The sequence below is a fragment of the Epinephelus moara genome, chromosome 13, assembly GCF_006386435.1.
Source record: "Epinephelus moara isolate mb chromosome 13, YSFRI_EMoa_1.0, whole genome shotgun sequence".
Lineage (NCBI taxonomy): Eukaryota > Metazoa > Chordata > Actinopteri > Perciformes > Serranidae > Epinephelus > Epinephelus moara.
In genome coordinates, this window is record NC_065518.1 from 7,868,325 (window position 1) to 7,882,183 (window position 13,859).

At 41.9% G+C, this 13,859-nt stretch overlaps 1 protein-coding gene across 11 annotated transcripts in view; it reads left to right on the forward strand.

Moving 5' to 3' along the window:
* tanc2b (tetratricopeptide repeat, ankyrin repeat and coiled-coil containing 2b) overlaps positions 1-13,859 on the forward strand; it is a 253,724-nt gene that overhangs the window by 149,886 nt on the left and 89,979 nt on the right. For 2 of the 11 annotated variants that reach the window (XM_050059800.1, XM_050059801.1), the window contains exon 1: positions 3,659-4,298. The exons of 8 other annotated variants lie outside the window; for them this stretch is intronic. In XM_050059800.1, the coding sequence (XP_049915757.1) occupies positions 4,187-4,298 (112 nt within the window). In that variant the 5' untranslated portion in view covers positions 3,659-4,186. Of the gene's footprint in view, positions 1-3,658; positions 4,299-4,644; positions 4,664-13,859 lie in introns of those variants that run through there. One more of the 11 variants, XM_050059804.1, reaches the window with a different exon arrangement.

The window sequence follows — 13,859 nt, forward strand, 5'->3', positions numbered from 1 at the left end:
GGGACATCTCAATCTCCCTCTCTCCACGCCTCCTTAGCCAGCCCCGCGTTTTATATGGCATCTGCTATCCTCTGAGAATTTTTGAAATGAACACTGACATTTGGGACATCTCAATCTCCACGCCTCCTTACACCAGCATCGCACCTCGAGAAAATCGTTCTTCAATTATTGTCATTATTTCTTGCCTCAACCATCCTGGCCACCACGGACCCTCCAAATCATTTGTTCCGCTGAAAGGAAATGTGACATTTTCAGCTCCACTGTCACAGGTGAAAAATAAAGAGTGAAGGTTAAGTGTAGAAAGGAGTAATTGAAATGGAGGTATGATGCCCTCAGGAGGAGCACTAAAGAACCAGCTGAATTAAGTGCTGTGACAAAAATTCGTGTTATATTTCAGTCATCAGCCAAATAGTTTGGTACATTTTGGTGATGAAATATTATCACATATCTACCTTTCCTTCGTTAAGTGCAATTATACACCTGACACTGATGTTATCAGCCCATTATAGGTCATTAATCTGTGTTTTTTAGCCCCATAAATAAGAAGGGGCAACTATAACAATGATAATAGACAATAATAATATAAATATGAATAACAGTAATAGTAGTATATAGTGGCATATATGATACATGTTAATATATTATAGTAAGTGTTTGTGAAAATTAGAATAAGTGTATAATAATAGTAGAGGTATGACTAATAATAGCAGCAGTAGTAGTAGTAGGCATCAGACAGGGTTGCAGCAGCCCTGCAACAACGACCCACGATCCAGTCATAACCCTGATCTGCAGGAACCTGCAAGATGAGAAATCTCAGCTCCAGGGAAAAAGCCAAGTTAGTAACATGAATTAATTGAACATGAAGGTTTGCAAACGTAGAGAGAAGCTCAGTGTGTCATAGGAAGTTTTCCGGCAGATTGGGTCTACATCAGCCTAACTAGGGGCTGGTCCAAGGCAAGCCTGAGCCAGCCCTAACTGTAAGCTTTATCAAAGAGGTTATGTCACAGATTTGTTAGGTTTCACTACGTAGTTAGGTTTAGAAAAGCACATCAGGCACACCAGAAGAAACAGCAATTGACGGGTTAAAATAAGTAAAATAAAAACGTTGCCTTTTGGTTTCACAGAAGAAACAAACCCTGCTGTCCTCGGTGAAAGTCCTGTGTTTGTTTGACCCATCCACCACCCCTCACACCCAGCCAGCCAATGCGGACTTTCTTGTTCTTTATACTGCGTCATCTGATTTCTTTCTTTGCTCCTGTCACAATTGTCACATTGTCACACAAGGTTGCCACCTAACAATAAACGTAAATAGCCATTTCATTGCCTGTTAATGGCCTTTTGAACCTGACAATAGATGTGGCAGGCCCCTTTTAACCCATATCTACGATGCTTATAACAACTGATAACGGTTATTTAATTGGGAGTATGCACAGCTGCAAGTAAACAGGAATATTAGGGGAATATTGATTTTCATTAGCCATGTAAACAGCTGATGAGGAATACTGTCTTTTTCAGAATAAAGGCAAAAAACTGGAATATTTTGTGCATGCAAATGTAGTCAAAAGAAGTGATGTATCAGCCAGTTCGGCTGTTACCAGGCCATTAACGCAGCCTTGTTTATCGTGTCAAAATGTGGAAAAATGAAACAGCTAATTAACACTTTATATCTATTTTTGTACCGATTTAACAAACAAGTTATAATGTGGTGATTGTTAGTGACCTTTGGAGGTGCTGGGAGGTGGATTTTGTCAACACTGGGCAGAGCCAGGCTAGCTGTTTCCCCGTTTCCAGTCCATGTGCTAAGCTAAGCTGGTGGCTGCTAGCTAGCTGTAGCTTTCTGTTTAACATACAGATATAAGACAGTGGTATTAGTCCTCTCATCTAACTCTATTCCTAGAGCCTATCCTCCCAAAATGTTAAACTGTATGTCCATATAACAACAGACAGGGTTTACCTTCGAGTGTCTCTTTGATGACGCCTTTGTACACACTAAACTAGAGGAAAACAAGAGCTCAATGGGTACTTGACTGTCTCCCTAACATGTAGGCTATACTGTTGTCCAGTATAACTGAAGTGATGCAGTTATGGCAGGAGACAGTAGAAGCTTAAACTCCAGTTGGTGAGCAGATTTCTAGACCACTCTTTGTTCATTTGTTTGAGGTATGTGTAATTACTGAACATAGTTCAGTTAACACATGATAAACAATTTTAAAATCATGTTGGGAGATGCAGAAGAGATCTTAAAAGGAATTTATTGATTACAATTGTAAAGAAAAACTCGATGTGTGACTAAAGAAACATAAGGCATAATGACATTAGGACAAAAAAACATGAAGAAATCAATGCCCATGAAATTAAAAACAAAGTAACAAACATTGATTGTGGGAGACGTACAGCTCCGTGGCAATGCTTTGAACATGCAATGAAGAATTTGTGGTAAATTATACAGAAAGAAGAAAAAGTTTATTACAAGAGTGTTTTCTAAAACAACTTAGACATTTGATGGGCTGAATAGATATCTATGAATGTGGGTTGCTGATTTAAAAAGGCACAAGTTAAAGTGTTAAAATGAAAAAGCACCTCTTTCAGGTAAAGGTGCGGATAAGACACGGGGAAGAGGCAAGTTAAAAAATGACAAAACACAGAGCTTTGTTTCCTGTCAGCTGTCAGGAGCTGCATGATGATGTTTAGAGATGATCTGAAGAGCACACACACTTGCACAAGATTGATGTTTTTATTTACAAAAAAAAACACTAGTCAGCAAAGTTTAGGTTTTATGTTCCCCGATGTTTCTGTTTCTCAAACACTTATGCAACCTCCCCGAGCATGTGTATCTGTGCTCGTTTTAATCATAACCAGGCATGTGATCAACCACCCCCACTTGTCATCTCACTGGAATATGTTGCATCATGTTGACAGTATGCGACCAGCCGACAATAGACCTCACTTGTGAGTTATTTTTTTCCTGGCAAAAACTAAAAATGGCCGAAAGTAAATGACTGTGCACTGATTATCCACAGGGTGTTTGAAGGTTTGACCGCAGGGATGGTTGGATAAGAGACCCAAGGATTGGTGACGCGCTCAAAAACTTTGACCCGTTACCGTGTCACATCTGTAAGGCTCGTTGGTTACACGCTGCAAACGCTTGTTGGAGATGTCACTCTGGGGAAATAAGTGTGACTGGAGGAGATTAATGACAAACACTTTGAAAACAGCGGGCTACGGATATGAACCCCCGACTAAAGCAAAGGCGGCACACAATAAACTCTGAGCCCCCCGCGGGTTTGAACCCCTAAATAGCCGTAAAACATGGCTGCAGCTGTACAAATAGAGTTTCAAGGGTAAAACAAGGACAGGCGGGGATGCCTGAGCCCAGGAGGAAAATGGAGTATTGAAACCCTTGTTTCCCATCAAATAATACCTCTGCTCTCTTTTTTCCCTACTTGTGATCCCCAAAGCTCCGTCCACGAAAACTGTGTTCCTTTAATAATACCCTCCCTCCCTCCCTCCTTTTCTTTTTTATGCCATTTTCCTTCCTCCCTCAATACCCACCCTTCTCCTCCCCCTCCTTTTGCTCTGCGGTTGCCATGACAACAGCAGCACTGCACCATTCATCTGTTGTAGACCTGGGCTCCTGTTCCTATAGTGAGAGTGCGCCTCTCACATCTATACATAACACGCTAAGCGCTAATGCAGTCACGGAGGGGAATGAGGAGCTATCTGTGCTCCACTCCACGGGCTCCTCACAGGAAAAGCTCCCTCTGCTGTTTTTTTTTTCCTTCTTCATCTTCTTCTTCTTTGCGTAGTGGCGAAGGTTTCGGTCACCTGTCAGCCCTCGGTACTACTGCCATCATAGAGGTGTCACCTCTGTGTCCCCCAGTGACACAGTGACTGCTGCGTTCTCTTCCTTCCTCCCTCCCTTCCCTTCCTCTTTCCTCCTCCTCCTCCTCCTCTCGCTCCTCCCGTCACTGCCATATCTCGCCTGGCTCTGTATCACTTACTGCGACTGTAAGAGCGGGCAGCATCAGCACTGAAACCTGTGGAGATTTCCTCAGAAAGGAAACAAGGGGGGAAGGAAAGAGAGACAGCAGAGAGAGCTCCTGTTCCTCCGCACTTCTCCTCTCCTGCTCGGCTGCAGGTTCTTTTTCCCCTGTTTTCGTTTTTCTCTTCTCCTTGGTTATTTTTGATGAACTGGTCGTCGCTCAGGGAGGAAGGACTGCTTGTGTCGCTGGAGGGGGAAGGAGGGGAGCTGGTGTCGTACTCCAGCCTTCAGGAATGCGAGATCTGGTTTGAGAATGGTGAGCCCTTGCCACACCCTCTTTTGCTTGTTTCATTGCTCCATCTGTGCCTGCAAAACCGTGCCCCCCCCACCCCCTCCCCTGTCCACCCCTCCCCTCCCTTTCACCTGCTGCTCCACCTTTGCTCACCCCAGTGTCTGTCTGATCTCACAGCTGGAGCCGGCTGCGTCGGCCGCTGGTTCGAATGACGTTTGTGCAGACATGGGGCTAATGGGAGGAGAGCAGGGAAAGTAATTTCTCTCTGTGAAATGATGCATTTGTCAAAGGGCTGCACTCTAATGACAATGTAGGCTCGAGGACCTGTGAATCAACCAGAGTGCGATAAGTGTTTTTTTCGAGCTGCTCTGTTTCATGCGTCAGCGTGGGTGAGCATTCAATTGTCTTTGATTGTGTACGTGCGTATGTGTATGTCTGTTGGACCGTGCATGTCTAAGCACAAGCTGTGGGCGGCTAATGGTGCTTGTTCTTGTTGTTGTGTGTCTCACTTTTCCCAGCGTCATGTGTAGCATAGGGTTGCGTAAATGGGTTGAAGTTGGTGGGGAATAGTTTTTCCCCCACACCGTGCAGTCGGCAGCAGCAGCGGCAGCAGCTTGTTGTTGTGTACCAGAGCCACCTCGTCATGTGCTAGGATGTGGTTCCTCCTTCCAGTTCCCAGTGCTGCAGGCTGCCTACCTCCCCTGCCTTATCCCAGGGGACTGCTAGCTGGTGTGTGAACAGAACAAAATGTCTCAATAACAATGTCTGCCAGCAAAACACAAGCACCTCATCAGCAGCTGCTATTGCCGGTCTCAGGTGAATGGTTTTTGATGAGGCGCCCACAGCCAGTTTTCACACCACTTAGTACCACCACCTGGAGAGTGCTTTGATGAGCTCACTTTGTCAGCTGTCATTCAGGATGCATCGGGCAATGACACTGAGAACTTCAATTTCAGGGTAGATAAACAGCCTTGTTGATTGGGTCCAAGGTGGGAGAACGTTTCCGGGGTTTTAGGATCCCTCGTGGGGTTATTTGGATCTGATGGAGCAGAATGAATGAGGTCTTATCTGCAGTGATATACAGCATCTCTTCATGGTTATGACACAGTGAGATTTGTTTTATTTCTCTATTCTCTCTACATGTTTTAGCTGAGTGAGGGCAAGTATTTGTTAGTCAGAGAAACTGTTAAGAGAGCAAGCGGCACAGAAAAATACAGGTACTTCAAGTTTGAGACAGTTGTATTAGACAGTATGTCACTGTCTGAGAATACCCAGTGAAAATGTGTGGTGCAGTACATTTCTTGAAGTGGCTGCTATAGTGTGTTTTCCAAGGTTATTCTCATCTCTGCTTCCACCCGAGTTCTTCACATGTCTTGTAGGTGTATGCCAGTGCCTGTGATCTCATAGAAAAGTCAGTTAAACCTGGCTTTTTGAGTCACTGGCTTCTCAGCTGATGTGCCCCACTTACCTGAAAATTAAACCTCATATAGCCTCTGCAGTGGATCAGAGTGATATTGATTTATATAATTGCTCAATTTCCTTCCCTTGCAACCTCTTGAGTGTGTCTCAGACAAATGACTTGTAAGCCTGGGATAAGTTATGAAATAAATATGACAGACCGTCTGAAATCCAGCCTTCTTTGGTCCGTTTTTAGGCATCAATTAAAGGTCAGCATGTAGGATTTAGGAGGATATATTGGCAGGAATGGGATATAAAATAATAAGTATGTTTCCTTTAGTGTTTAATCACCTGAAAAAAAAAGAATTGTTGTGTTTTTGTTATTTTCCAATTTAGCTGTTTTTATCTACATAGGGAGCGGGTCCTTGTCTACGGAGGTTGCTGTGTTGCAAGGCCATGTTTCTGCAGTAGTCCAGAATGAACAAACCAAATACTGGCTCTAGATGGGGCCATAAGTGATTTCACATTGGCCACCGTGATTAGCAGCTCCTCTGCAACGAGACGAACAGCATCAGAAAAACACAGAGATCTAGTCACATAGGGAGCGAGTCCTTGTCTGCAGAGATCGTCCTGTTGCACTGCCATGTTCTTAGAGTAGCCCAGAACGGACAGAGAAAACTGGCTCGAGATAAGGCCATTTCCATTTTGTAGTTACTCTGTAGTTAGCAACTCCTCTGCGTTGAGCTAGGAAAAACATTGATTTTTAATGTGAAACTTGAAACTTCATCAGTGTTTTACCTGTTTTAGTCACCTGGTCTGTTCATTTTGGAGAGGAAGAGAGCTTAGCCAATAATTCATCTCCCAGTAAAAACCACCTGAACAATGAACACTAAAGGAATCCTAACTGGGAGTTCATGCTTGGTACATGGGAGAGTTTTCAGCTGGTTGCAATTTAGACTCCTTACCACGAGACGTCACTGAATCCTACACACTCTTCATTTAACCTGACACACTATATATCAAATGTAGCCATAACTGGATTAATATTCAGTGCCTCTGAAGATTAACATGCTTGCTAACCAGTACATTATAGGCTGTATTCACCACTTAGTAACAGTTTGGTGTCTGTGTTACTGATGCAGCTGCAGGCCTGTTTCACCACTCAATCTTGATTACAAAAGCAGGCTGCTGAGTGACACTATTGGCGGGTGGGCACAGTCTGTACCGTGCATGACACCCCAGCTATAAATCAAGCATTGGTGACACCACTGTCCTTATAAATCCCTCACTTCTCTTCTGAGGGCAAAAGGTTAGGAGAGGAATCGAATTTTGGAGTTGTAGAAAACTAGTTGGAGGGTGTCATCTTCTTCCTTCGTCTCTGGTCAAGGTGACCCAGCAACTCTCCCCCTCAGCTTTTTATGGCAGAAGTCCATTTCCTTAACAGTCAAACAGAACTTCTCAAATGTGCAAACTTTGAAATTAGTCATCAAGAGAGCTGGTAATGCAAACTCTGTAACAACTCCCTGGGATCTAGAACCACAATCTTTTATTATGATGAGAGAAAGTACAGTTAGTACCGCCATTAGCAAGATGAAGTCATCCTGTTCTGTTCTCGATCCCTCTCTGACCATGCTCCTTAAAATCAGCTCCCAGTGTTTATAACAACCTGCAATTAGAAAATCTCCAAAGCCTTCAAAACAGCTACCGTATACCCTCTGCTAAAGACATGCAACCCAGACAGTGCCAACCTCAGCAATTACAGGCCCGTCTGTAATCTCCCTTTCTTTGGTAAACTTTTTAAAAAAGTTTTTAATCATGTACCCAAAAGGATACTTTGCCATTTTTCAACCAGCTTTGTTTGGAAACAATGTGATTAGTATGTGTAAATGAACTGTGGTAAACTTCCTTCCATCTTTCCCACACCCAGATCTCCCTACTCATTTCACAGCTCAAATTCACATGTTATCTGGTGGATTTCCACTGGCTCTAGGGCTGTTGCTCAAACTACAGATGGTAATTCATTTTCCTTTGACCGCCACCACAGATGCAGAGTATAGGCGTGGATCGAGACAGAGAGCCGCCCCTCTCTCTCTGAAATTCAGACTGAACTGTGATTAAACTGTAAAACTAGGTAGTGCTGATCAATTATAAACCAAGATTCTGTTACTGTATTGCCTGTTTCTTGCCTAAAATGTCTTTATAAACATTATTTAGTGCACTGTTTGGCTGTAATATGAGAATCTGACAACAGGAAGTGGTCTGCATACTATTGTAAAAAACAAAGGCTGAAAAAACTGAGATCAAACAGTAAAACTAACCATTAAATCTGAACCAAGATTCTGATATTGCATTGTCTATTTCTTGCCAGAAATTACAGTTCAATTCATTCAACTGTAATTTGAGATCCTTTGTCACCAGGCTGTCACCAGCCTTGTGAAAGTAATACAGGAACTAAGAATCATTGTTGGTGCTTAAGAGGCTGTGTGATACAGTAGATCATTTAATTGACAGTCTTGTGAAATGGGCTGGTGTCTTGGATGGTGTTCTTGTATAGTTTCTTTAATACTTAGCATTCTTTGTGATATTGACAATGGCGTTCCTCAAGGAACCATTCTAGATCCTTTTCTATTTTCTTTTTACTTTTGTTTGTTTACTAGTTGTTATTTATTCTTTATTATGTGCATTCATTTTGGAAAATGGTTGACGAGGACCCAAATACATTACCATACTAAACGTGATCCCACTTGGTTACATCATCATAGTGCCGTTTACCATTGTCAGATGAGCCCAATGCTCTCAGTACATCAATGCATAGAGGTGAGGGAAACTTCAAAACTAAATGAGGAAGAAGAACCTGGTAGGAAGAGATGAGTTTCAATCAGTATCTAGCCAAACAGATTAAAACATATACATAATTTAGAGCAGTTTTAGACTCTGATTTCCCCATCTTAAATCCCAACATTATCTAAGGAGCATAGCTAAAGACCTTTCCTGTGTCTAGAATTTTAACAAATGCTGAAAGAAGAGATCCCATTATCCCGCTGCTCATGGAACTGATTTTAAAGCTCTTTTATTTGTTTGGTAAAACTTTAAATGACCCACCAACTCCTTTATACCAAGGATTAACAGACCATTAAAGACCTTCACTGTCTTCTCTTTTAGACCTTCCCATTTTATACACAATTAAACTGGAGAGGCTTCCTTTTGTGGAATATCCTGCAACTTGACCTTGGAATAGCAAACTTGACACATCTTCTTTCCTCTGGGTTTAATTCCTCAGGGCTTTCGTATTTCCTTTGGTTTTACTCTTGAATCTCCAATGTTTGATGGATTTATATTTACATGTTTAGCAATTTTTATTATTTTTTTTTTACCACAAAACATGGCATTGCTACAGATTGTTTTATCTGTCTGAATTATAAACCTTAGGTAAAGCAAAAAGCCCACGCCTTTGCATGAGAGCTGCTTTACAAACCAAGTTACTATAACTATCTTACTACCCCTTAGTGTGCTTACAGTTGGGTTTATCTGGATATTTAGCAGTACCTTCTGGAAAAAAAAAAGCTGTGGAGTGGAAAAGAGAAACCCGCAGTGTGCTATTAATAGCGATAATAATGATTTGCTTACAAAACAGAGCAGTGGGTTACATATACCACCTCAGTGCTTTCTGCGAATGCTGGTGGTGGAGAGCTGAGCAAACATTTCTCTGTGAGAATACACACAGAGGCCAAAAGAAGTGTGTTATTGTGGGTGTGTGTGTGTGTGTATTTCCATGCGTATCCAAACCCTTACACACTGCTGCACAGGACTGCACAATGACACCAGCCTCAGTATTAACATTCACCACTTGTCTGTCTGCCGTTAACTTATTTGCTCAGTCATTTCAGGCCGCTGAACCGCTATGAGGCATTTGTCTGGATAACAGCTCTGACTTTGTATGTCTGCAATCAGTCTGCTAACTATGTCTGCAGGATTACATAAGAGCAACAATTGATTACAGCTTGTGTCAGACATGAAAGAATATGATGTTCATTTTATGTCGTGCTAAAGATAGTGCCCCGATTATCAGAAACATCTTAATCAGAAGCTTAATCGGATGCTTTGAGATCAGTCATGTAATGCCGCTCCTTATTTTTTGTCTTCTTTGAGTGTTTAATTTTAATTCCTTAATTGAATACCAGCAGAGAAACATGCGGCTCGTCCTGATTTTCTCAATGACAAGGGTGTGGTCCTCAAAGTGAGTGTAGCCGGGAGGTTATAAATATCCCCACAAGAGGCTGAACTCCAGCTGGGACAGGTCAAGGCAGCCTTGCTATTATTAGGCCACCGTATCAAGTGGTGTCCTTGGCAATTATGCTACTCTCGCTTTCTTAAACTGCTATCGTATTTAACTTTACAGCTTGCTTGTATCCTTTGGCTTCAGGAGTCCAAGGCCTCCCGTGACTGACGCTGAGCTATGTGAAAAGTTGACTGTCACACTTCCTGTGTCACCCAGGCCACTGAAGGAGTGAAACCATAAGAAAGTAAAGTTAACACTGTCTGAACTGCTCAGTGTTAACAATAGCCGCTGTGCCTCAGCAGCTGAGTCAGAGTCCTTCAGGAAAGAAGGGTTTGTTCACTGGAGTAGACAGCTGCCCAGAGAGCCTGCAGTGGACCTAAGTACGTATGTACACAACAGGGCTTTAGACCAGAGATGGAATGATAAAAATAAACCTGCTCAGAGCAAATACGTCGCCCAGTGTGGCAGAATTTGATAAAACAGAACCCTATTGATTTCTTTGAAATAACATCAAGCTGGGGTGCTCTGTTTGAGCAATAATTATGAAAACAGTGCACTTGATTAGCAGTTTAAACACTCTTATAAAGAGCTTTAGGAACAACAAATAGTAGTAAGATGCAAGCTCAGTTTGCAATTACCAGTAAACCCTGATAAAAGTAATATGGTGGGTCAATAGAAAATGTAGCCAGGAAGTAAAACCAACCAATCACCAGGATAAATGTTGGCATTGTATGTTTCTGCAAACCATGGACAACATTTGTATTATGTAGCGGATATGTTGAAACTTCACATTTCAGTGCTGTTGTTAATCTGTGGTTATGTTTAGGCACAAAAACCACTTGGTTATAGTTAGAAAAAGAACATGCTTTGGCTTAAAAGGCCAGGTTTGGGTGGCACAGTTGCCACTTGAAATGCCGCCAATGTCTTGCAAAAATACACCGGTTTTGGTGGCACAGTCATGGCAGGAGATGTTGCCAATATCTTGCTTAATAACTCCTGCTTTTGGCGGCATAATCACCGCTTGAAATACCGCCAATATCTCTCTAAAAAACATCCGCATTTGATGGCATAATTATGGCAGGAAGTGCCGCCGTCGTTTGGCTAAAAGACAACCATTTTGGTGGCCAAATTGATGCCAGAAATGCCACCAGTGTCTTCGAAATAAGGTGAAAATTATGCCAGTGTCGTGCTAAAAAAACATACAAATATGGGGGCCAAAAAGCCGCTGGAAACACAGCATTTTTTTTTTTTGGTCTCAAATGGTGGTCTGCAGCTTGGCAGCTGTCTCGCCTAGGTACCTTCCATCCACCATCCCCTCCACCTCCAGATGCAAAGGTCAGTTTTTATACATGTAAACAGGATAGATCACTTTAAAAAATATTGATTGACACGTATCCATGGTTTGCAGAAACCTTTTCTTCTGGCAACTGGGCTGAAAAAATTTCATTGGAAAATGGATTACTATCTATGTTCCTCTGTCCAGTTTTCTAACCCCAATCAGATTTCAGATCGCCTCTCTTGTCCCAATCCTGGACGGCTGCATACAGATCAATGCTTTGTGAAAAATCAGTGTGATTTTGGACACTTTGATGAATAAACAGCTCAGAATCCTTCTCCCACATAGATTCATGTCCTCCAGATTAACTTACTCTTTCGTTGATGTAGCTTTGATATCACTTGATTTTGTGCTGTTTGTCTAATCCAGGCCCAATAAGGTTATGTGAAACGTTGAATTAAGAGCTTTTTGGGGCGAGGGGAGCTCGGCTAATGAGCGTTCTTAGAAAATCAGCCCCTCCCTCCGCCCTCTTAAAATTCCGCCTGTGCCTCACCTTGCTCGGCTAATCCTCCCAAGGCTGTAATGATAGATACACATGTGCGTGTGTGCAGACACACTCGCACACATACATAAAAGAGGGAGAGGCAGTCTGGCTAATGGACTTGCACTTGCTGCTGACAGTCAGCAGCCTCTGTTTTCGAGGCTGTGACTGAGCTTCTCGCTGTGCTGCACAGCAACATCTGGTCTGCATTGTTTCGTTCAACAAGTCAACGAGACAAAATCACCCGTGGTCTGTGAGCCGGATTACTGCGTGCACACTGGGAACAAGCCCCTGGGCCATACATTAAGACTGGTGAAATTAATGTAAAACAGCACGTCTGAAACCCTCACTATCAAGCACACATTAATTATCAGCCACATCTGTGTTTCACTTTATGTATAATGTATTAAAGAGTACTCCACCGACTTAGTATTGCACTTCATTAACATAACCAGAGATGTCGTCTGTTTCATTCCACCCATTCTCTTTCAGTGTCAAAACCTGTCAAAACATTACCCACAATGCAACTTGACTGCCGACTGTTTGGTCTGAGATTTGGGTGTGTTATGCTACTAACAGCTAATGTGGCCTCAATGGAGTTCCCCTGGTGAGGGAGTGTACGAGATGAAAAAGTAAGAACATATTACATCTCAGAGGTGGAACCAAGTCATTGTTTTGCAAGTCTTTGCAGTCATGTCCCAAGTCCTTAACTTTGAGTTTTGAGTCCTCAACAAGTCATAATGTGCTCGTCACCAAATTTAATGCCATTTTAACAACAATATGATAGCAATACGTTACATAGATATATATATATATATATATATATATAATTTCAAAATTGGTATTTATTTCTTAAAACAAATTTGATAACAACTGCTTATCAACTTAATCATAAAACAGTAGCGCTGACATTGCACTTTAATATTTTGTATGTTTCTGCTCCGTCTTCTTGTATTTACCTCATCTCATATCGTTCTCTTCCCAAATTGGCTTGGTGGAAGGTATCAAGTATTTTAAGTCAAAAAGCTCAAGTCCAGGTGAAGTCATGAGTCATTGGTGCTTAAGTCCAAGTCGAGTTACAAGTCGTTTTTTGATTTTGTCAAGTTAGAGACGTCAAATTTGAGACTCCACTCTGACTCAAGCTGAGGTCATGTGACGGGAGTCCACACTTGCACATTTTATTTCAACTTATTTGTCTTGAACATTAACATCAAAGCATCATACTCAACCTTTTCTTGAGATGTCACAGTTTGTATGATGACGTAAGAGAATATACCTGTACAATATTATGTACAAGGCATTCAAATTAAACATTTAAATAGAGAACATGACGGTGATATGACCAATGTATTCCCAGTATTACCATTTGCCAACTTTCAGTGGGACCACAACTTGATATTATGCTTATGTTATTATGATTGTATGAATTACTGTTGTTTAAATGAATTACTCTGAGCAAATTGCAAACAGAGAACAATATTGCTTGTTGAGGGTTTTGTTTTTCATGTAGGACGAGTTTCGTTCAGTGTAAGGCACAACAAAAATACACACTACAGCATCAATTTGACTTGGTATTTTATATGCTGCATGAAGGCAGTGGAAGAGCAACTCCTGTGTGCTGTGAGTTAAAATTACTGTTTCTGTTAATTGAGTGTGGTGGCTTTGAAGAGGGCAATAAAACAGCTTCAGTTCCCTGTTGAAAGGGGCTGTCTGAGTGTGAGCTTAAGTGGTGGAAATATTCTAAATATTGCATAAGCTTGAACTGATATGGATTTTTTTGAGGTGGTCCTTTTTTAAGTGGCAAAAATACAATTTGCTGCTGCTCCCGCTCACAGCCACCAAACTCCAGTGAGAAAACTATAATTTTACATCACAGTGCACAAGAAGTCGCTGCTCTACCACTGCCTCTTATCACTTGTTTGACTCATTGTGCAACATATGAATCCAAACGAACGTGGTGTCTATGGCAGTATATTGCGTAGGTTCTGTGGCGGTACTCCTGCCTTCTGCAAAACTGGGACTGTGCTGATCGGTATGGACAGTACAAATGCAGTATTATACTAGATTGAATCTCAATGTGTCTTCACCTGG